Source organism: Pteropus alecto, unplaced genomic scaffold, assembly GCF_000325575.1.
Source record: "Pteropus alecto unplaced genomic scaffold, ASM32557v1 scaffold76, whole genome shotgun sequence".
Lineage (NCBI taxonomy): Eukaryota > Metazoa > Chordata > Mammalia > Chiroptera > Pteropodidae > Pteropus > Pteropus alecto.
Window position 1 is genome coordinate 26,610,356 of NW_006443138.1, and position 24,997 is coordinate 26,635,352.

Genomic DNA, 24,997 nt, shown 5'->3' on the forward strand with positions numbered 1-24,997 from the left:
AATCAAAGGATCCCAACATCGCAAACACAGTGATTGGTTTAAGTCCAATTATTTCTGAGACTTTCCTGTCAGCAAGGAAGACTGCATGTTTTGACTGGATGATAGTGGTCATCTTAACTTCTGGGCAAAGCTTGTCTTCAGAATGAAGTTAACCATAAAATGAAGCTAGGCTAAGATGAAGAGGGAGTCTGAAGCCCTATGACCTTGTTTGTATTCCTAGATTCTGCTATGCTTGAAACTACACTCACCCTTCCTGATTCCCCAATTAGGTAAACCAATAAACGTCCTTTATTGTTTAAACTAGTTTGAATTCACATTCTGTCATTTTCAAACAATACTGTCTAATATAGGTTAGCTGTCTTGGGCAAAAGAGAAGTTTCTTTTATTTAGAATTCGAGTAGTGATTATATAACAATGAATATTTAACGACACTCCCCCCCCCACACACACACACACGTGTGCGTGCACGCACACACACCCATTATTTTATCCGGTTGAGGGCATAAGGAGGGAATGTAGATGCAAGGACATCCTCTCCCATTCCTCATATTAGGAATCATGCCAACTGGCCATGTGAGTAGAGTTTTTTTTTTTTAAACAAACTTTTATGCATTAAAAACAACAATCTAAAGTATTGTACAGTATAAGTGCGGTCTCTAATACAAATCATTGGTGAACAGGAACAGGACAAACCCTCAGCAGAGTTCATACAATAGGTGGTAAAAGATTTAGGTTCTTGGGGGAGGAGTTTTTGCTTTGTTGCCCTGTAGAGGTCTTGGACTCTTCTGGCCTGACAACTGCCTCTGGTTTTCTGGAAGCTTCAGCTAGATAAGGCAGCTGGACAACTTCAGCTGTGTGCTGGAGAGAGTCCTGCTGATCGCCTGAATTCTGAACTTGCTTTGTGGTGTCATCTTTTATTTTGTCTGTAGTCTCTTCTTTGTTGACCACATTTGCTGAAGAAGATGGAAGACAAAAGAACAAGTGTTCAAATGTGAATTACATGCTAACTGTCCATTAACTGTGCATTAGCAGGGAAATTCTGGTTGTAATAATATAAAAAGAATTCATTTGTAAAGCACATTCTATGTGCCAGACATTATTCTAAGCACTTTACATTTACTAATTCATTTGATCCTTTCTCTGCAACCATGGAGAAAAGGCATTATTCTCATTCTCATAAATGGAGAAACACACAGAGAGGTAAGTAAATTGCCCAAGGGCCTGAATTTAATTCCAGGCAACCTGATTCCAGTAACCAAGTACATAACCACTAGGCTAGTTGCATATAAAATGCATTTGCATAATTTCATAATCTGATAAAAATTCAAAAGGTAATTATAGGGTGACAGAAAAGGACTCAGTGTAAGAGAAAGGAAAGGAGAAGAAAGGAAATTAAAGATAAGATAAAAAATTAAAAATCCTATTGATAAAGAGCAAAAAAGAGGAGAACCCAGCTAGAACCAATTTTCCTGAGAAAGGAAAATCCCCACAGTAAGACATGGCAGGCCAGTAGTGATGTAACCAGTATAATTTTCCAAGGTTGAGTGCAGAGAAATTGACATGCAATCTTCCAGAGATGCCCGATACCCTGGACTATGGGAAGAAGTCTGGCTATTTGAAAGGCTATACCTTTTTTACCCGAGTGATGATGCCCTTGAACCTTGTCCTTTCTTGTCTCAGAGGAGAAACAGAGATTGGGTTTCTTCAGGGCCTGGAACCTGGGCTGTGGTTTGAGATTCCGTGCCTCATGAATCCAAGCATGCTTGAGGGCTTGGTCAGGGGTCATGCGAAGAGAAGGTTCCCATCTATATACCAACAAAGCCCAGCACGGGTTATTTTACTTTTAACAACGAGACATTTTCAAAGACTTCAATAAAGAACCTCAAGTATAATAAAAATGGTTCATTTTTAAAGAACCCATTTATGTTGCAACTCACAGATACCATAGAATAGAGATTATGACATATAATTTTAAAGTGCCTGGAAACAACGATTGGAAATAATCTTTTTAATAAATTTGTATGACAAGCCAAAAAACATGTTAGAGCCCAAATCATCTAGAGTTCCTAAAAATTCCCTTACAAGAAAAATTATGGAAAATCTTAACCAATGAGATTTGGGATTCAGTAAACTAACAAGAGCAAAACAAAGAGATAATTTCAATTTCAAAACTATGGAATTTGGGCCTCCAAATATACCACAAAGAATATTATAGAATGCTGGAATATTAAGATTATAAGGAGACTTGGATATAATCCAGCCAAACTTCTAATGCAGTAACAAAATACACTTGACAGAACCCTCAACATGGAATCATCCTGCTGTTCTTGAGTAATTTTAGTGAGAAGCCACTAACAGAACCATTTATTCCAATTTTTTAAAAAATTCCAATTCTTTAAAAGTTCTTCCTTTTTATTGAGCCAAAATTCACTTCCCAGGAACTTTTACCCTAGTAACTTTGACCCAAGTCCTAAGTCTACCTATTAGCATTGTACAGATTGAGGCAACTATTCCATCTTTCATGTCATATTCCTGCAACTATCTGAAAACATTTATGTTATTACCAACTATTGATCATGTGATATAGTTGCCACTTTCACAGATATGAAATTTCAGCTGTTGTCTTACTGGTGCCATCATGTTGGGAACAGCCTCTAACTGCAGGTAGGTGGCATTCATATTCTAAACTCGTCAAGGTCATAAATAACTCAAGTTCCCAGTTCTTTTTGCCAAATGAACTGCTATTAAGCTACATATGCCCTCTCTTGAACTTCTAGAGTTAGTCTATAAAATTCAGACCAGGACTTTACAGTTAACCCTGTTAAACTGAATTTAAAACTTTTAGTTTCTCATTCCAAGATTTGCTAATTTGCAGAATACGGAGTGATAAGGTAACAGGGCCCCATTAGCTTGACTGCTTGTTGCAAGTTGTGAGCAACCAGTCCTTTGTACTAAAAAGGATAATAATTTCTTTCTTGGTTCTGAGCTGTGTTCTCCATGGTTGGGGTTTCTGGAAAACTCACCTCTGTCTCAGTAGTGAATTTCTGTCACTCGTTAATGCACATTCTTTCTATAGCCTTAGCAAGAGGCTGGTATGGGGTGGGAGTAATGTGGGTACAGGATCCTTCTCTATCTCCATTTATTAGATAAGTACCATGACCCCCTGATTGGAAAACTTTCAGCAGTACCTGGGTTTATCCTCTGGGCTAGTACCTAAATTCCAGAGTGCAACAAATGCCAGAATAGTGTTTGCTAAAACTACTCCAGCCCACTAAAAGAATGACACAACATAAAGATATGGTCTTCTAAAAATAGTGCACAATGATAGGACTGATATTACTGGAATTAAAGTTAGGAATACTTCCATTTTATAGAAAAGGAAACCGAGGCCCAAAAAAAGACAATGACTTGCCAATATCACACAGCTTATCTATTTGCCACTCAGTGGAGACAGACTGGCAAAAACAAACAAACAAACAAAGAACTCTTTAAGAAGTGACAATAACTTACATTTTCCAAAAATGTCCTCAACTAGCCACTGTTCTGGGTATATTAGGTGCTATTCTTTTTTTACTATGACTTGACTGAAGTACAGAACCTAATTTCTAAGATTCAAAATATGCATGTAGATTCTAAAAAGCTGTACATAATAAATGGTTTATAGTTCACCCTTTTCCTTCCCTAATACAAAAGGATTGGCTCTAAACTGTAGGGGGATGGGAAGAGGCCCTGAAACCACACACTGGGCAAGTGTACAAATAGTTACAACTGGCATGTAGAAGCGGCTGGTTTCAGTTCATGAAGCAGAAGACATTTGAGACTTGCCTACAACCTCACTGCCAGGCAGCTGGAGGCCAAGAAGAAGGCAAGCTCTACCCACATACCATAATCCAGGGCAAGTCACTTAACCTCTTTGAGCCTCAGCCTTCTTATCTCAAAACAGAACAAATCATCTGCCCTGACAATCACACAGGAGAGGGAGAGAGCAGTCTGACGAGGCAACAGATGGGGAAACGTTTTGTAAACTCTAAAGCTCTATAGTCAAGATTTATTATTGTTTTTATAACTGTCTCCCAGCCCCAAACTTTCACCAGCAAACATATGGGAAAGTAAAGTATTTAAGAGGAAAATCAGAGACAAAGACATCCCGACAAACTCACACCAAACACCTTCTGAGAAAGTCCAGGAAGCTAGAGTCGTAGGTTTTCAGCACCATCGTGAGATCCTTGGAATCCGGGTATCTTTTTTTCCCCCTGTTGTTGGTTATATTTTTAGGAAAACCTTTGGAATCTTTAGAGATACAACATTCTGTGTTTAGTTCCAGGTGTAAATAACCATTAGTCACATCATAGCTGTTCACTCAACCACACTGCGTCTTGAGGTGGTCTTTGCAGCTCTCTTACTCTCGGTACTACACCGGCCCCTCCAGACAAACACACCTGCAGTCTTAGTTTGAAATAAGCACATGTAGATTATCCAATGAATACAATTAACTTTTACAAAAATTTTTCTCTACTATTCAGTATGTACTGAGACTCCTTCCTAACGCCTCCTTCCTGAATCAATTAAATGGTTTAAATAGTTTAATGTTAAGGTAAAATAATAATGATGATGATGGATAATAATAAAAATCTGAAGTAATGAAAACATTCAGCGTTGAATAGAAAAGATACTGTTCATTCTTGGATTACTTATGCCCTTGCTCCTTCCCCACTAACCCAATAAAGTAAGAATTTGGGACATAGAACAAGAAATTCATTTTAGGAAAATGATTTGCATTCAGAGCCCATTTACAAGCTACACAATCAAATCAATCTCATTACTTCTTTACAGTCATATCAAAATTTTGTTCATAATTTTTGATTAGCTGCTTAAGACACTTGAAACAACTTTCTTCAGCCTTTTCCACCAGTTAAAGCCTTCACCAAATGTATGATTAGTCATGCCTGAAAAGAAGCCCTGAAGACAGCTCCAAGGATGCTTTGTGCGATGCTGTGAAGGTGAGACCACTCATTTAAACACCTAGGCTCTGGTGTATGTGTTCAGAAAAGTTGCCCACTTATGCTCACACCTGGTAAATCTGCATGTAAATGGGTGGCTAGCTATGTATACACACACACACACACACATAATTTACACATTAAACAGAATTCTTACAAAAACTCAGTGGGTTTTATATAACAGACCTTCTGGAAGGTGCATAATGAAGTTCTTCCATTACTTATGCAATCAATGCAATTTGCAGGTCCTCCAAAAGAACATCTGCTCTTAACTGAATTCCTGGAAGAGACTATGAATGTGCATTTGTGTATGCGTGGATACACACACATGTATATTTATGTATTTATATGGATAAGGGTTGGAGGCATGGCATAGGGTATAAGTCCTGTAGATTCATACAGATCTCTATTTCTCTTTTTGACTGTGGCACCAGTGCCCCAACCTTATCCCATAAGTTGCTCTTTTTCTACAAATGACCAAAGAAGAAACAGGCTTACAGGCTTCTAAATAACATAGCTCCTAAAGTCATCATTATTTAATTGATTTTCTTGTACAAGTTTTTCTCACCCCTCTGATGCTTCCCAACTATTCTCTTCTTGTGGCCTGGAGCACCTAAGTATCTTACTACTATACTACCTTTGAGGTAACATCAATTTGCTGCTAATTAGGGGTATCTTTGAGGAGTGGCTGAGAGTTGAGGAGCTGTTGGCAACCCAAACCCGGAAAGGGGGAGCCGAGAACTGAAATGGACACAGTGTTTCCCAAACTTTGTCATAAGATTCACAAGGAGCTTTTGTTAAAAAACATAGACTCCTGAGACCCACATCAAGCCTACTATATCATAGGTTACACAGGAGGATCGTGGGAATTAGCATTATTGCCAAGTACCCAAGTGATTTTTATAATCGGATAAAGTTTGAGAAACACTGAAAACGATGCAGCTTTCAATAAAGTCCTTTCTTATGTGGGAAGTGAGGACATGTGGATGTTGATGCCAAAACCACATCATCATTCTATAGCCTAGTGCTGATGGTAAAAATGGGATACTCTATAAAATGAACATGCATATATATCTTTAGTATCCTCTCACCAAGATGCCCTACATTCCCTTCTTTTCAGTCTCCACTCACATCCTATCCTCTGAGTTGTGTTATAGGTTTAAGTTGTGGCTCTTCCCACAATGTCTTTGTCTAGCAGGAGGGAATTCCAATATCTCTACTTCCTAAATCCTTCAAAATCCAAAAGACTAGTTTGGGGTCAAAAGACCAGTTCCATTGTTATATAAATTATAGCAATGAGTCAGCCACATCCTCTGCCTGCCATCAGACTGCTCTGCAGAGGGTTAGTTAATGTGCGGGCACCATTCTCAGACTACCAGGACATTGACCCTGCTCAGAGGCAAGGTCTTCAAAGCTCTGGCTATGGCTACAAGGTGATATATAAAAGATTTTACCATTGGAACAGAATTAAACTGACCAATCAGAATGGATGGCAGCCTTGGAACTGAAGTAAGATCTTAGAGGATCTCTACTTGCCAGGCCTTAAACTTTTAGTTTCTGAATCATGGGGAGTCCAAGGAGTCCTGAGAGAGGGGCCATGGAGCCTATAGCTGTGGCAGGGTCTTGGAGCTGTGGCATTTTATAAAATGGTACCGAAATAGTCTACATTTTAACCCCCACATGACTGACCACCAACATGACCGAAACCCTTTTGACCAGGAGGATCTCCCATGACAGTGTTTTTGACTCTACTATTGATGGGACAAATTGTGGAGAGGAATTATGTGATTTGTCTTCCCAGTTTGAGGCCACTCTTGGGTGAAAATAAGAGGTGAGAGGGTTAGGAATGATGGATTCCACAGCCTCTATGAGCCTATGAACTAACCTAATGACAATGGCTGGTCAGCAATGTCGTCTTCTGTCTGTGGACTCCCCCTTCCCCCAGATCTGGCTTCACACCACTTGGCTAACCTTTGGGCCACTACAGCTTTTTCCAACATGAGAATCTTTTAACTTCTTGTGGTTCTTCAAAAGGATTTTAGATATGGAGCTGACTTCTTCTTTTTGGTACATAGTGCCCTGGAAGGCCTGCCTCAATTGGGCCTTGTTAATCTATCTGTCCATCTTGTACAGTACCATTTGAATAGAAATACAGAAGATAATAAACCCCAGAGCCTGGGAACTACGATGAAGGGCAGAATGGGATTGTGGATGAGGTCTGGCCCCAGTAATTAGGCAGATGTCCTATTCATAATTGACAAGCCACAACACACTCACAGCAAAGCTTACAGCCCTTGCTTACCCATCTTATTCCAAAGTTGCAATGAACCTGGCATAGGAAAGTTCTGGAGGATTAAAATAATTTCAGTAGGAAAGAATAATGCTCCATTAATGACAGAACGTAGCAATGAAATTTTCCACTATTCTTGAGAAAAAGCTTCTACTCTTTAATTTCCCTCTATAGTGCATAGTATGAGGTGGCAAGCTCTTTGGAGATGCAAGGAGAACTTATAGGAAAGGGTATTGTTATAATCTTTTAAGATTTCAAGATCTGCTGACAGATCTTCTGAGCAGGAACCCAGTCATTTTCGTGCTCCTGCACATTTTTACTACCAAGACCTCATTCTCAAAGTGACCTCCCTATCCCATCTCCATCGCGCCACTTGGTACCACTTCTCAGCATTTTTTACTTTTCTGAAAGAAACCCCTAATCATAGCTTGTCCTTTGAAATGGAGCCAGGGGAAGAACACTAAATGGCATTTGGATATGGGAGATGTCTTCAAGGCCTGTGACACCTCATCAGCCACAATGGGATAAAGAGAGTAGACCTGGGGACTTACCAAAGAACGTCTGTCTCCTGGACGCAGTCTGAATGAAGTGGTTTGGTGGCAGACCCAGTACCTTCAACAAGTAAAATGCAATTGGTTCATTCTGTGAAGTCGGTCACATGTTCAAAGACCATTAGAGCTGAATGGAACTTTGGCCAAACTTTGCCTTTTAGAGATAGGGACCCAGAAGAGATATTAAGTGGTAACATCAAGTCAGTGGCAGAACAGGCCCAGAGACTGGGTCTTTTGACTTCAATCCAGGGCTGTTTCAATATCCTGAGCATCAACCCAGTCATGTAACTCTAAATAGGCACCAGTGCCAACTAGAAGTAGGCACTCTTGATGGCAGCCGGATCTCACTGTCAAAATGAATAAATCAGTGAACATGCTGACCATCCCTGAATTAAGGAATGTCATATCCTGGCTCAGAGCACTGGGAAGGGAGAAAAGGAAAAGAATATGAAAATCATCAGATAGGCATCAGACTACTATATCAAATAACTTGAAAAAAAAATGTAGCACCTACTTGTTTACCTTTCTCCATTGTAACCTATAGAGTATACAGAGATAGAGAAAATACAGGTGTCACCCTCAGCCCTGGGTCACCTAAACTTGAAGCTGAGTTCCCAGCCATATCCAGGCATGACCCTGACCTCCTGATCCTCAACCCTATTGACACTGAGGTCAAGAGGAAACTGAATCTAGGGCAGTAGGAACCTCAACCCAGATCCCGTACTTATTCTCCTTGGTACTACAAAGAGGAATAGTTCGGGGGTGCTTTATTAAATCATCCATCATCAACCATAGAAGCCATCTATGCTGATCTACTCATTTTATAGAAATCCAGAGCAGTGAAGTTGCTAAAGAGAAAGAGCCAGGACTAGACTCCAGGTTTACTGATTCTCAGGCCAATGTTCATTCCACTATAGCTATCACTTACTGCTACATTTTAACATTTTATGATTAGCTTCAACCACGAAATGAAACTATCTATGTTTAATAATTCTCAAGAGTATATGTGTTTTTCTGACTATCTGTAACTTTGGGACAATCTAGAAAATAAAGATTTGATATAGATAGATAGATAGATAGATAGATAGATAGATAGATAGATAGATAGGCAGACAGATAGACAGATGGATGGACTCCATCTTTGTTCACAGTCAAAATGTCTTTGTTCATTGGAAAATTCCTAAAATGTGAAATTTCCTATTTTTTAAGGTTATTTTCTCCTGTTTTACCTAATTTAGCTCCATAACAAGAGTTTATTCTTTAAGTAAAAGAATAATAGGTATAATAAATGATTATATGATGTATCTTAGTAAAGTATTTTTATTGGGAGATATTTTTCTCAGAAAGCTAAGATAATGAACTAATGACTAAACAATACATAAATTTCGATGGGTGTTATATCACTCTGGTTTTAGATTCTTTTGAATGTATTTGAAAGACTGGTATAACAAGTTTTATATTATTGTATAAAATTATATCCTTTGTAATTTTTTAACTATCAAAAGGTTAAATGTTAATTTAAAAGTGTACAAAGGGATACATAATTTCAAAAATACTTTTAGGGAATGTCCAGCTAAGAACAAAAAAGTAAGCAGGCTGCTGCCTTACTGTGAGTCTGATAAAACACAACTTTTGAGAGTGGAAGCTAGCTGACCTGTGGCACCTCAACTGAGCGCGGCCAGGCACCCATCCCTCACCTCCATGATGCAGGCCAGCTGCTCCACTTCATTCTCCCCAGGGAACAGAGGGTAGCCGGTGTACAGCTCAGCCATGATGCAGCCCAGGCTCCACATGTCAATGGCCATGTTGTAGGGATGGCCCAGAATCACCTCTGGGGATCGGTAGAATCGGCTTTGGATGTAGGTATATACTGCAAGGAAAAGAAAGAGAAATCTCATGTAGGAAAACATTCTCCTCTCCAGAACACCCTTCTCCAGGATAACCGTCTCAGGTGAGGGTGAGCGATAATAACTCTCTACACCTATTCAGGCTAGAGGCATCAGATCCTCACAGCAACCCAATTATCATGGAGGTGTTACTATCCTCACTTTATCAATAAAGAACTCTAAAATAGTTATCATTCTAGGGAAATAAATTTTAGTCAACTAAGTTTTAAAAAGAGGGAATATGTAAGACTAATATAAAGCTAAGAGTCCAAACTGTCAGATTAATTTTGGGTAAACATCTTCTGAAAGTATTGTGATTTGGCAAGGGAGGAAGCAAATCAGAACTGGAAAAAAAAAACACGCAAAATGCATAATTTAAAAATATGTATTCAATATATTATGTGCTTGTGTTATGTAACACAAAGTATAGAAAGAAAAGCTCAATAAAATCTCAGCAGATGAGGTTGTATAGGGGTCTAGATTTTACAGGAGACTGAGGTTGGAGAAATGAGACATTTTAGTTGTTTCCACATGCTATTCTTGGTGGCTCCCTGAATGGGGGTGAGGCAGGGATTCTGTAGTCCCTTCTCTGTTGTTTGACTTGGTTGTAGTAAGGATGTAATTAATAATTTTGTGATTAAAGACAATATAAAAATTTAATAAAAATGACTTTTATATCCTGCCTCCTTCTAAAATGAGTGAGGCACTTTGTAATCAAAGTGTATATGTACAGGGTAGTTTTAAAAACTGGATTTAACAGATGTTTATAAAATGCTTAACATGTGCCAGGTACTCTTCCAAGTGCTTTATACAGATGAACTCTCAATTCCCATTTTAAAATGAGGAAACTGAGGAATAAAGAGATTACATTGTCAAAGTCACTCAGCTATAAGTGGCAGAGCTGGGATTTGAACCTAGGCAGTTTGAGTCTAGTATGCACAGTCTATACTCTCTCACATTTAGACTAAAGATAAAGGGAAGTCAGAAAGTATAAAGGAGGAAATGGCTATCAGAAACCAAGGATGAAATAATTACAAATTTGGTTTTGAGCATCCTGCCAGCCACTACAAATGGCAACTAAGAGGTTACACAGCTTTCCTATCTGAGAAGAGTAAGCATACAGGTTCTCTGTGAGAGGCACATTGTTTTCTAGCTGGAATTTCTAATGGGATCCATACATAAAAGGTAAAGGGCATATCTTCAAAAGTGGTGCTGTAGAATATTCGAACACATCCATCTAGTAGCCATTTCTTCAACTTCACAAGCTTCTTCTGATACCCCTGCCACCATGAAGGGCAGTCCCAAAGGTCTTCTTTTGTGTGCCCTTAACACAGTCTCTATCTATCCCTGATCATTGCACCTATTGTGTTATCTTTTTATGTTTATGTCTCTTCCATTGGACTGTAAGCAACCCAAAGACAAGCAATGTTCTTTTTTTTTTTTTCCTGGTACCCAGGAGAGTGATTGACATGCAGCAGATACTCAATCAATATTTGTTGAATAGTACAAGCTCTTAACATCAAACTTGATAAAAGCCTAAAAAAAAGAGACTATTAAATCAAGTTGAGAAAATGTCCAGGAGAGTGACTGACATGCAGCAGATACTCAATAAATATTTGTTGAATAGTACAAGTTCTTAACATCAAACTTGATAAAAGCCTAAAAAAAGAGACTATTAAATCAAGTTGAGAAAATGTTGTGCAAATATACTCTAAGTTTGCTTTATGGATTCTAGCTTGAAGAAAGTATAAAGCTTAGAGCACCTAGGGCAGTGAACCACGAACTTTAGAATGGCTGTTTTCTGAAGTGTATACTACTGGGCACTCCCCCAGAAATTCAGATTTGATACATTGGGGGTGAGAGTCTGGAAGCTTTAATTTTTCAGAGGCCACAAGTGATTCTGATCTAGTTAGTTTTATTAGATTTGGGACCCAATGCTTTTGGGTAGTTCCAAATCCACAGAATATGTGAGCTGCAAAGGACCCTTATGGTATCTGAGTTGACCGTCTCATTTTGTAGATGAGGAAATTTAGTCTTAGAGAAAAGAAGCACCTTGTTCAAAATCATACAAGCAATTATTATGGCTGGGCCCAAACTAGAACCCAAGTGACCACATGTGTGAAGTATTTGTATTTGTAAGGGAAAGAAATCACAATAGGAAATCACAGTAGGAAAATTCAGGCAAAGAAATAAGAATGAGGCCTACCTTTCTCATGTTGGTAACAGCTTGATCCAAAGTCAATAACTTTAACAGAGACTTGGCCCTTCTGGTATAACACTATATTCTCCTACAGAGAAGAAAGACATAGGTCACGTTTTAATAACATTGTCCTAGGCTCGCTATTGATCATCCAGGATCCAGTCAAAAACCTCATGGTGGACTCCTCCCACATCTTCCCCAGATACCATTGTTTTTTTTCTCCTCTGACTTCCCATTTGATATGTGGTCTGTACTTCTTATTCAGATTCATTATTTGCTGCTTTGCAGCTTTTGTATATGTTTTGTTTCTTTCCCCATATAGAGTGTGGGTTTGTTTTTCTCTCCTTGGCACCTGGTCCTATGCTTTACTTACATAAGGCCTTAAAAATTATCACCGACAGAATTTGATGTTTCCATTAAGTGCCCCACATACTGCTATGACATACTGCTTTGACAGTTGAGGACCCCCCAAAATGCAATAATTTGATTGGAATTTGTGACTTTCATGTTGAATTTGGGGAATATATGAAACCAGGAGTTTCAGCAGAATCAGGGATAAGGAGGCAGAGCTCCTGGGTTCTCCTGCCAGAGTATGAGAGTGTAATACCTCAGGATGGAAGATTAAAGTCCTAATTGTGTTCTCAAGAATCTGAATATTATGTGAACTGATTATTATGAATATCAGATGAATTGATTGCTTTTTGAGCTTCTTAACATTCTAGATCTGGCATAGCAGGCCTGGTCTGAAACTTCTGGCACCAGAAACTAAGGAAGTACCAATTTAGTCCACAGCACCTTTTCTAAAGAGTATTTGTGTTAATTGAAAGAGTATGATCAGCAGGTCTTAAAAGAGTAAGAATTTCTATTGCGTCTCTAGTCCAGTGGAAAGGCAGTTTAGCTAGATGGGACTGGCCTTTCCATTTTATTAGCATAAGTCGCTCTCTAGAAGAGATAGATGCATCAGGCCATGACAGCTCATTGATACTAACCATCAAGTCCATAGGAATAACTTCGATTCTTGAATCTACACTCATCAAACACTCTCCTGGTTATGTGTATACTTCCCTATTGGGCACATAATTCCAATCTACTTGATCTATTTTTCAAGGAAATCTATTACCCGATACTTTGGCTACCTAGTGTCCCGTGGATTTTCTTGGTGAGTGTCAGTCCCTTAAACCCAAAGACCATGGTTGTTGTGACCTTTCGGAGCTGCAAAGCTGAGGATTAGAAATTTGAATGTGGAGAATAAATCAATGTGGCACCATCCTTGTGAGGTTCTACCAGTCAGCCCTGAGAGAACATCTCTATCTTGACGATCTTTAATTGTAAAAATGTCCAAATTTACCCAAAGAGTTACAGTTGTTTTTTTTTTGTTTTTGTTTTGTTTTGTTTTTAATTAACCATTTTGGGGTATGAGAAGAAAGGAATAAGGAAAAGTTAAGAGATATTTACATAACTCTGACAGTCAGGTTGTTTTGGAAACCAGCTCCTCGACCCTCTATCTTCACACTTTTATACCTTTTCTCTAGCTACCTCTCTGTATTCCTCACATTTGTAATCATTAACTTGTCTGACAAGCATTCATGTGCCTATTGCCTATGATTACTGTTGTCAGGTACCATGTTAGGTCCGGGAATAAAGTGGCAAGAAGGCATGGTTGCTGACTTTGGGAGTATTTGTAGTTCAGTGGGGGATACAAATATAAAAACTTTTCCTACAGAAAGCAATCAGTGCAGTAATAGAGCTAAGTATAGAATACTAGCAGGACATGGGAGAAGGGCACATCCATTTGCAGTAGAAGTAGTTAGAGATTTGTTGTATCCTAGGACCAACTAGGAGCAGAACGGATATAGCGAGGACTTAGTTCCACATTGATCCATCTCTCTGTATGACACAGGTCTCTGCATACCCCTAAGCCTTCCAAAGGAAAACTCACAGAACTTCCTATTTCTGTCTGCCTCAATGGCACCACATCTCTCTTCATTGCCTGAACATCCATTCCTTTGTCTTCACTACACCTCACTTGACTTACACAACCTATGACTGCTTGAAGTCTGCCCTGGAGTCCTGGCTATGATGCTGCCTACTTACCATTGGGGAATGGAATGGGACAAAGAGTTTCTGAGGCTGGGAACCAGCTCCCCTGGTAGGACAGAGGTTGTACTCACAGGCTTGAGGTCACAGTGAATAATTTTCTCTACATAAAGCATTTGCAAACACTTCAAAACGGAGAGAGTAAAGCGTCGAACTATTGACAGACTGAAGCCTTGAAAGCTATTATTCTTCATTAACTCATACAAGTTGATTCTGGGAAAGAGAGAAAGTGATGTACATCAGTGTAAAAGGTATAATGCTGAGTTCGAACCTGCAAACAATCCCACACTACCTTGTTTCCCTCTGGCAGTAGGCAAGTGTCAGACCAGGAGGCAGGGCTTTTGTGTCCTATAAACTCAACTTTCCCATTGACTCACAGTGGTCCAGGGTGTCACTCAACTGTGCTGACCCTTAGATGTCTCCTCATTTCTTATGTGACAAGGTCATTTAATCACTTTGTCACACTGTGAATGTTAAGAGGTTGGACTAAACTTCTAAAATATTCATAGTTCTTCAGTCCCTTGGAAGGGATCCAGTAAGTCCACTGGTCACTCAACCCAGCAGCCACCCTGCCCAGGCCTCATAAGGCTGTCTAAACATGTCAGGTTCCTGACAGGTAAAGGAATAAGAAAGTGGGCAGATGGAGGCTGAGGCAAACAGAGATGCTGAACCCAATCTAAAGCAAGCCTGGACGCTTGGTCCAATCTGTCACTTTGCAGGAATGAGGGCTCACTCTTACCAGATTATCCTAAATTTTCTAGACCAGCAAAAGCCGGCAATATTATATAAAAACCTGACATATTATATGAAATCTGCTGACTTAACAAATGTTGAAAACTAATGTAAAGCATTTTACAAAGAAAAACTTATTTGTGTGCTGCCAGCTTCTGACCTCTGTACAAACTGTAAGATAGGGAGAGGAAGGAGAGGACACAGCCCAGAAATGACTGCATCAGCCTCTTCCTGGTTTCCCCTAATCTTCTATCTCTAAGTTTTATCTAAATCTGACTATATTTCGGAAGGCTTCATTCTGGAGGGGCACAGTGGAGATGTGAGATTTGGCTCTGGTGTCACCCTAACGAGCTGTGTGACCCTGAGCAACTCCTTAGCCTCTCTGGGCTTTGGCTTCTCCCTCCATACACCTGCTGCTCCTGACCTCTCAGCGCTGTTTTAAGTACAATGACATCCTAACCGTGCACGTAATTAATAGCCAACAAAGGCAGCCTAGATTGTCCATTTTGCCACAAGGAAGATAATTTACCTCTGCATATTGGGAGGTGGATATTTTGTAATCATCAGAGATGGTGAGGAGAGTGTCAACTTCACTTCTGATTCAAATTTAGAATTTCCTAGAATTTCACCATCAGCGATGGTGTCGTGGGAACACCAAGCTACCAGCTCAGTGAAGTCAATGTCACTGGGCCTCTGAGAGCTTACCTCTAATTATTCTCCCTTGCTAAAGGTATTCTGGGTTTCTGATTTTATTTAAATTGCATCAGATGGTCTTCCCAGAGGGAAAAGTAATCAAATTCGCATGCCCTTAACTCGTTCAGCTCCAATCTTCAACCAGGCGATGCCAATCTATTTGTCAGGTTCTGTTCTCTTACCAAAAAAATCTCTTCCTGTCCTTATTTGCACAAATTAAAGCTCTTTCCCCACTCTGAGCAGTCAGCTGCCTGCTCCCCTGGGTTCCAGCCTCTGCACACAGGGTAGAAAATCCAGTGAGTGGGGACATGGTAGTGAAGAGAAGTCCTTTTCAAAATATTTCAGTTTTTCTCTTGAGGACAGAGGCTTTGTTTTGGTTATGTCACCCAGTCCAGCACCCAGCACCTTTGTGGCAAATTCTGTTTACACTGACAGGTGGCAGGCATAACTGAGGGATGGGGTGAGATAGGCAGCTTTAGTACCAGCCTCCTTGCTCCTGAGCTTTCTAGATAACTGAGTGGCCACTGTGTCTATTCTATTCATTAAATGTTCACATACAGAACAATCTAGTGTTCTGACCTCCGGATTTCTCTTCTGTCACTTTAAGCAACTTTTCAAAAGAAAATGAATTCAAAAGAAAGAGCAGCTGACCCCAGGAGTTCAAAGGTGATGCAGAGGTGATTGCGGAAGTAGAAAAAGTCCTTCATGTGCACCACATTGTAGGTGTTGTCTTTGTCCTTCCTTCTGAGAGCTTCCAAGATCTTCAGCTCCACCAAGGCCTGGTGGTGAAATCTGAAATGGTTGGGGAATGGCAAGGAGGGTGAGGAATGGAGATGGAAGACATGGTGTCATATGATGCTGCAGCAGTAGCTCACTTTCTCAGTCCCCCCCCCTTTGACCCCAACAGAGTAGAAAGCACTAAACAGTCCATACTCTTGCCTTTACCCCACCATGGAATCAGATAGGTAGAGAAAGAAGAAAAAAAAATCAAAGAAAGAGGCAGAGTCAGGAAGGGTTGGCATTATGAAGGGGCCAGAGTCATGCAGTCCCTCCCCTAGAGCCTATCCCATCTACCACACCTCTTCTTGTTCCTGATGATTTTCAAGGCCACCAATTCATTGTTTTTGTGGTCCAAGCACTTGGCCACCTGTCCAAAGGACCCTTTCCCGATCATCTCCAGAACCTCATAGCGATAGGCAACATGGTCATGCAGAACCTGCAGAAACCAGGCAAAAGGTAAGACACAGAGCTGTAGGCTCTAGGGCTTCTCTGACACTGGGGCCTCTGGCTGACTCCAGGGGAGAATGCTCTGAATTGCACTGGACACTAGTGCAACTCCCACCCTCATCTCATTGCTACTGCAATGGTTAGGTTGTGACCAGATCCCAGGCCACCGATGTCAAGCAGTGTGAAGAGCATTGGACGGTCTTTGGGAAGAGGAGCAGTTTCAGTTTGGAGGAAGTCGTATTTCTGATCCCTGGCATGTCTCCATCAATCAAAGGCTTTGTGTCATTTCTGCTTCTTCCTGGCCAGATCCAGCTCTCCTCTTGACTTATCCAGATTTAATCCTATCTTGAAGTTATCAGTACAGAACTTGGACCTTTCTTAACTAAGAAGAGAAGTATTTTTCAAGAGCCAGAATCACCCATGTCCCTCCATGTGCTGAAAACTAGGAAGCAGGTGTTTAGTCAAAGCAACAGGATATTATCAATTAAAAAAAAAAAAAAACTTTTCTGGGTGACTTCAGACAAGCCACCTACCACTCTGAGCTGCAGGTTCCAGATAAGATGTAACTGAAGGTTCTATATAAGATGATTTCTAAGGCTTTCTAGGTCTGAGAATCTGGGATTCCTAGGGTTACGTTTATGAATTCGGGAGAGATGAAGAAGTGTTTGTGCACAAGTCCTCAGGATGTGTTTGTAATTGTGCGGTGGGGATCTGTTCTTACAGGAGGAATCAAGACCATGGATATGAACATGTACAACTTTACTGATATATGGAAGTATATTACTCTACTCATAAGGTCTGTCATGATAATATGTGGGGAAAGGGCAAGGCATAGGTTCTGCACATGTTGTAAAGGTATGACTGTTTCTCTAGCACTCGTACATATCTTCTACATGCCACCAGGTTGGGAGTATCATAATTATTCACTCTTGTGTCAACTTGGACATTGATCGTGGTTACTTAAGGCCAAAGACAAAGTCGCATTCATTTTTAATAGTCACCTTTGTATTCTAGAGTCTAGCAGACACCCAAGTGTATGATAGGTTCTTAATAAATGGATATTCAATTAACATTTGATGACAGAATCAATGTGAGAATGCAGTTGTGTTGCTTGTTTGGGAATGTGCTATGTGCATTGTATATTTCTGTGAGCACTAGAATGTAATAAGGATGGAGATTCCGAGCATACAGAAAGCACTCATATCTTTCTCCCTGCACCAAAACATAGCTCTCTGAGATTTGAGATTGAGGAACTGAGTTCCAGTGAATTAACTTAGGTAGTGCTGGCATCCCTTGGGAATTTCCCAGAAAATCTAGGCCAGATTCGGGGTGGAGTGCGGGGAAGAGAAGATTTGAGGATATCTGGCTGAAATGGAGGTAAGGTTTAGATTGAAGATTCTTAACCAGGCACTCGTTAACAATCCACCCCCTCTTGCTGAAATTTTGCATATGTGCAGGTCTCTTTTCTGGGATGAGGATTTATAGCTTTTATCAGATTCCTAAAGGGATCTGACCTAAAAATGTTGAGAACTAGGGCTCTAGATAGAGGATATATGGCAGAATCCTAAATCCTTGCTTCTCAAAGTATGGTCCAAGGACCGGCAGCACGAGCATCACCTGGAAGCTTTCAGAAAAGCAAAATCTTAGGCCCCATCCCAGACCTGCTGGATGAGAATCCACATTTTTAACAAGATCCCCAGGTGATTTATGTGCATAGTAAAGCTTGAGAAATACAGGCCTAAATGCTGTTAAGACAATCCTCCCCTTTTGCAAAGCTATCAAAGACTAATTCTGTCTCCTAAACCTAACCAAGTTATAGGGAAAAGTCCAAGGAAAGAAATTTTCACCAACCCACCAGCCTACTGGACTAAGCATCACTCATCTGGACATCCTCAGAAGTGGAAATTGCTTCATCTTCAAGGTGGGAAGAGACCCTGTCCTGGGAAGCCCCGGAGATAGTCAGAAGAGAAGAAAGGCCACTGGGTTCCATCTTTGGAAAACTGAAGTCAAGCACCAAGGACTATATGCACCAGGGACTATAATGGCAAAAGCTTTTTGTTTGCCTGTGAGGGAAATTATATTTATTATGAACCAGAAAAAACTTCAAGTATGGGCTTGTATGGAGACAAAAAAAGGAATGTTGGGGAGACTTGTCTTATTCTATAGTCTGACTTTTTCCAATAGTTCCACGGCTGTGCAGAAGAGCCTGTGGGAGTTCACCCAGGATACCTGTTACCCCAAATACTCTTGGGGAAAACCAGTATTCTGTTAGCAGAGTATTTTATGTATTAACTGCATGTTTTCTCATTTTTAAACATGGCATTTCTTTGGTTTAGCACCTACAGGAATCCATCAGGATGCCTAGTCCTGGATATATCAGCACCAAATGCCATAAAATATCCTACACTTTTTTCCTTTCCAGACTATCTCTTGTCCCCAATCCCCAAACTTGTGCAGTTTTTATGACCTACTCCCCCATCACCTTCATATAGGAGCCATGTTCATCATCAAAACTTGTCCTGGTGAATTTTTCAGGAGCCACGTGGAGCTTCTCAGCTTCAAGTCCCAGGAACCACAGCTCTGTGTAGCCCAGGATTTCACTTTGCTCATAAGAAGACAACTTGTTCCTAAAAAACTTTAGGGCCTCTGTGTGAAAAACAGTGTAGTTGTCAGTCAAGTTGAGGCAATGTGGGGATCTGCCTACGGGGCAGATGAGGGCAGCCCTTCCAGTTTATGGGCCAGTCAGCCCTTTCATCAGCTAAGTAGTTTACTAAGGACTATGCATCTCGAGTTTCACAAGTTGGAACTGTAACACGGATAAATGTCAAGGTGTTGTACCGAAAAGGAGAATTCAGTTCCCAAAGAGCTATGGGTTGTAGCAGCATGGGTAAAAATAATCCAGGAGTAAATTTAGTGTCCACAATAGTATGTAGTTAAGTCTTGGAAGAGTTACAGTCAAGGACTCAGGTTCCCCTAGTGGCCATGCTCTTAACATATCTAACCCAGGAACCTCCATCCAGAGGTGCGTCTGCCTCAGATACTTCTGCCAAGACCTCTTTATTAAAAAGACAGGAAAAACTTCAAGACATTTTCCTCTACTCTGACTCAGTATTCAGTACTTTTCTGCTCCTAGATCTTCCCCATCCCATTTTCTCCCCCTTCCTCCTCCATAAACACACACACACACACACACACACACACACACACACACACACACACACACACGGGCCTGTTCAGGCTACCTAGGCAGTGAGATAGTTCCTCTTACTGTACTGATGCATCTGCCCCTGGCCTGGTGCCAGCCCATGGTGGGAAATGGAACAGTGGGGAGTCAGTGCTTTCTTCTGTTTAGCCTCCTGCTTATACTATCACAGGAAGTGATGAAAGCTTTGACTGTTACTTTCATTTTGGCTTGTTGCCTTAATCGACTATTCCAACACCTAGCAACTTAGCCTTCTCCAGTTCAGCTCAGCTCTTGACACCTGACCATCTCTAACCACCCGTCTACACCTTGCTGCTGCCCCGAAAGACATACCTGATGCTGTCAGAGGCACCTTGTGTTTCCTTGGTGGTTCCTTCTCAGGTGTAGGATCTTGGGTGTTAATGCTTGAAGGTAAAGGCTTTTCTGAAGCCTGGAGCTCAGAGGCTGACATCTGATTGTGAGTTTGATTCTCCTGTCCAGGGCAAGAGACTTGAGATAAAGGATCCCTTAGCCTTCTTTTGGATGTCCTAAACCATTTATCTAACCAAGAACAACTTCCAGAAAGACTCTACTCCTGTCGCTACAGGGAGAAATGGTAATTATTATGAGACAGTACGTTTTCTCAGTCCTTCTCTCAAAGAAAGTATCTGTCTCATTCTCATTATTCTCTGTGAGACCCATGTATATTACAATATGCAGTTGACAACTCCAGCGACATTTTATAGCAGGAAGAGATGGGAAGAGTATTTTATAGCTGCTCTTGAAAAGGCCAGTTCCTAACTATATGAAGTGACTTGACCAAGGGCACAAACACTCAAACTTATGAGTGTGTAATATCTCTTTAAACTTGGCTATTCCTCACATTATCTTATTTGGTCCTTACACAAAAATTGTAGGGAGAATTGGAGATAAAATTAAAAAAAAAAAAAACATTTGTACACTTTTACCATTTATACAACAAACAGTTCATTTTTCCTTTCCTCAATGAATCCTCGTGGCAACCCTATAGAGAGCCTGTTTTGTAGATAAAAGAAAGTCAATGACTTAATTGCTGAAGTTTACATTCATTGTAAAGAGTAAGAACAGGACTAGAACCCAACTCTTTGGTGACATTGTGCTTTTCCCACCATCCTGGGCCTTTCTAAACTTGGTTCTAGACTGAAATCAGGTCTTTTGCCTTCTTGCACAGGGCCTCGTCTACTGCCTTGCACTCACCTGATACATTAGAGGTGGCTTTAGCAGGATTTTGTTGCTGATGCATGGGAAGTTAATCACATTTTTCTTTCCCTTGGTATCCACAAAAGGGAGGGAAGTGATGCCAGTGTTTGTACTCTATAGAAGGAGAAAATGGAAAAGTTATAGAAGCCTCAGGCAAGAAAATGTCTCAGGAGGTTATTTCCTCCAGCACCATGCCCACAGCAAGGATGAATCTGAACCAAATCTAGGCCTAAATCTGTTTTTAAAGTTTTTGCAGAGAAAAACAGAGTGGTCAAGCAGATGGCCTCTGGGTTTGAATCCCTGCTCCACTTATTAGCTGTAGATCTTAAACGGATCACACCCTTTACCTAAGCTTCAATAATCTCCTCACTACCATGCAAACAACAATGGGACCAAGCTCATACTTTTTGTGAGGTAGATGAGGCAATCTATATAGACTGTTTCATAAGTGTTGGCCATTATTTTCATCATTTCGATATCTTACTGCCCTAACATGGAGAAGTTCTTCCTGCAAATTTTCCTTGGTGCAACATAAGCTCCCATTTTCTCTACATTATTGACTTGACCTACTCACTTGAATTCCTCCCAATACTGCCATTGATTAATTGATTGATTGATTGGTTGATTGATTGATTAGGAAAGAGGTAGTCTTAGTATCAATAAATAGGAACATTTAATGTCATATGGAGATGGGGCATCGGGATGCAGATAGAATGTGCTCATCGTGTTATGCTGAGTTGACCAAAAATGCCTGTTAGAAACTACCCTGGCTACCTACCTGCTCTTAACGTCTCCTAAACAAAAGACACTAAGTACCATTTCTTACCTTAGGCAATAATTGAGTCATTCTGACATTCTTGATCTTGGAAGAGGGCTTCTCAGCTTGAACCAAAGGCTTACTCTCAACCTAGATCAAGTGGAAGAGACTTGAAACAGTGCTGGGCATGGTTTCACCTCAAGCCACCTAGACATTTTTTTTGCTTCATTACAATAAACAAAATACACTTGAAGCCAGTTCTCCTGACCCCAAAACCAATAAGAGCTAAGCAAGGCTTACAGAAGTGCTAGATGAATGTATGAATGACTGAATGAATAACTGCCCAAACAAATGATATGTCTATCAGTGTTTACTCTGGATTGATTTGTCCTATGGTTTTCACATTTTAAAAATTCACATAATTCTTTCTTCAAATAAAATCTTAACTAGGAGCCCTGAACATGGTAAGAGTAAAAGCTGAGCTGCTTTTGCTAAAAAGAAGAAAATGCCCATAGTCTTGCCCAGGAATGCTTTCACCCCGAGTGGCTCTGAAGGTGCGTTAGTGGAACCCACCAGAATACAGTCACCCAGCCTGAACATAGGTGACCTGATCAGGAGAGAATTCACATATAGAAAGAGGTGGAGGGGGGAGACCAAAGCAGCAGAACAATGCATCTTAAAGGATGGTGAGCCTACAATGAAGGCATGTGACATAATTATGTATAGTATACATAAAACAGTTATCTAATTGTTATGTGTTTATTTTAACATCCATTTGAAAAACTATAGCTAGCACATGAAACCTATAATTTTGTGTTTGTTATTATTTAGAATGAGACTAAAATTTAAGTTAAAAAAACAATGTGAGTACTGTGTAGGTACAGCAAAAATCATGATGGTGGTGCTGAAATGACTAAAATAGAACAAAAACAAGCTACATCTAGAATCTAGGTTCTACTCTTTGAAGCAGAAGCAAGGGTTTCTCTTCCTTCCAGCCTTCACTTAGGGAATCAAATGATATTTATCCAAAGCTGAAACACAGCTGATGCCAGACCTACCTATGTAAAACTTGGTATACTAGCCATATTGAAATAGGAATAGGGTACAATACTTCAACTTAATATTGCCTAGCACAGCTAAGCCCTCCACAGAGCTGTAATAATGCGGACTATTTAGAATAGTTTATCTTGACTCAGCTTCCAGAAAAGGGAAATGATCTAAAGGAGAAGGGACTGCATAGAGCATGGGCCATAGCCTCAAACCAAACTAATTTGATTTGCTAATGTGTGCTATATACAGGATTTGGTTGTCTACTGGCTGGATAATGATGACATTTGAGCAACTACTACAATGGCAAACCTGATTGAGTCCCAACTTCTCATTAAATAAGTTTATGAGGATTAAAAATTATAACCATCAACAATGACAAGCTGGCATTGCCGATGAGTTGGAGAGACTGAACAGATAAATGAAAAGTGCATTAACAAAACACAACCCAGAATAAATACCAAATAAAAGTATGGACAATGAGCGTCAAAAAAAGGAAGAGATCACTGTGAATGCAGTCTGGCCAAGAGAATATGGGGCTTTTTGGAAATAGTGTGGCTCCCTCTGGGTTGTATTTGGAAGGAACGGTAGAGAGCATGTTCATTAGCTGAAGCGAGAGTATCTGGCATACTTTAGGGGTCTTCACTGCTCATGCTAGTTAAACTCGAGCATGGTGTACATTGGGTTGTGGAAGGCACTAAATGCTAAGCTAAAGTACTTAGTATTTATCTTATGGGCAATAGTGAACCATTGACAGTTTGCAAGGCTTGGAGTTACATACACAAAGCAGTACTTCAGAAAGATCTTTCTAGCAGCAATACGGCATAAAATAATGCTCGTAGATACATACTCTGAAGCAGACTCTGGTTTTGAATCCAAGCTCCACTAGTTATTAGTCATTTAGCCTTCAGTGAATTATTAACTCCTCTTCATGTAATATAGGAATAATAGCAGTACCAACCTTAAAGTGTTGTTGTGTGGATTAACTGAATTCATATGTGTAAATTACTTAAACTGGTGCTTCGTATATGCTAGAGTTCATTTTTCTCATTTATGAAACAGAGAGAGAGATCTTTCTTTATTTCTCATGAAACAGGAAAACCAGGGACTCAGAATTGATGGTGGTTATGCAAAATGGTGTGGAGCCTAAATAATGAAAGGAACTAAAGATGTTTGATCTGAGAGAAGATAAAACAAACGTTTTGAGATACTGCCATATATATATAAAATGGAATCAAGCAACAACAAATGGATGGCAGATGGTATGAACCAGGTTTCTCACTGTTAAAGTGGAAATGTATAGATAATCAAGGTCAACATTAACATTACCATCATATGATAACAGATTAGAGTTGGAGATATCAGTAAGAACTCAGGTTTAACTTAATATAGATAAAGATGGCTACATATAGAAATATTTATGGATATGTGCATATAGAAGGGTTAGTATATGTATACGGCCATGCTACCCTGAACAAGCCTGATCCTGTCTGATCTCGGAAGCTAACCAGGGTAGGGCCTGGTTAGTCCTTAGATGGGAGACCACCTAGGAAGACCAGGTGCTATAGTCATAAAAAAACAAAAAAATAAGGAATTTTAAGCTGACAAGTTTCTTGCAATCTGTGAGGTCAATGAAGGATTGCCTCACCTAAAAAAAAAAAGAGTTAGTATATGCATGTGTACACACACACACACACACACACACACACTTTGCTTTATCAGCTGAGAGGTCCTAAAAGAAATAACACCCCAGTAGAAACAAGTACACCTAGCACTCAGATCTTGGTTTCTAATTCCATTCTCCAATAAGAGGAACCAAGGCTCCTTGGAGAAATGATTGATTCTAGGACTGAGGTAGGAAATGTACAAGATGAGCCTGAAGCATCTTGTAATGACAGAAAGTAAAGAAGTGCTCAAAAAAACAAAAACCCCACTTTAATGAAACTATATTAAAAGGACACAGAAACCAACTGAAAGAGCTTCCAATGGCTAAAGCTGGAACAATTTTAGCAACAAAATAAAGTAGTATTGGATTATAACTCAAAGTATAAAATAATATCCAGGAGCCCATACTGATGTAAATAAATGGTTTAATAA

At 40.1% G+C, this 24,997-nt stretch overlaps 1 protein-coding gene and 1 pseudogene across 1 annotated transcript in view; one reads left to right on the forward strand and one right to left on the reverse strand.

Annotated features, from left to right (window-relative positions):
- Window positions 1-360: 360 nt before the first annotated feature.
- DYRK4 (dual specificity tyrosine phosphorylation regulated kinase 4) overlaps window positions 361-24,997 on the reverse strand; it is a 61,051-nt gene continuing 36,414 nt past the window's right edge. Inside the window, exons 3-15 of the mRNA XM_025041100.1 lie at window positions 21,923-22,003; window positions 21,094-21,210; window positions 20,212-20,350; window positions 19,159-19,322; window positions 16,529-16,665; window positions 16,101-16,241; window positions 14,099-14,237; window positions 11,934-12,015; window positions 9,539-9,711; window positions 7,842-7,902; window positions 4,161-4,290; window positions 1,630-1,805; window positions 361-953 (exon numbers count right to left, since the gene is read on the reverse strand). Coding sequence (XP_024896868.1) covers window positions 706-953; window positions 1,630-1,805; window positions 4,161-4,290; window positions 7,842-7,902; window positions 9,539-9,711; window positions 11,934-12,015; window positions 14,099-14,237; window positions 16,101-16,241; window positions 16,529-16,665; window positions 19,159-19,322; window positions 20,212-20,350; window positions 21,094-21,210; window positions 21,923-22,003 — 1,788 coding nt within the window. The 3' untranslated portion in view covers window positions 361-705. The remainder of the gene's footprint in view (window positions 954-1,629; window positions 1,806-4,160; window positions 4,291-7,841; window positions 7,903-9,538; window positions 9,712-11,933; window positions 12,016-14,098; window positions 14,238-16,100; window positions 16,242-16,528; window positions 16,666-19,158; window positions 19,323-20,211; window positions 20,351-21,093; window positions 21,211-21,922; window positions 22,004-24,997) is intronic.
- LOC112472413 lies at window positions 24,353-24,471 on the forward strand (annotated as a pseudogene).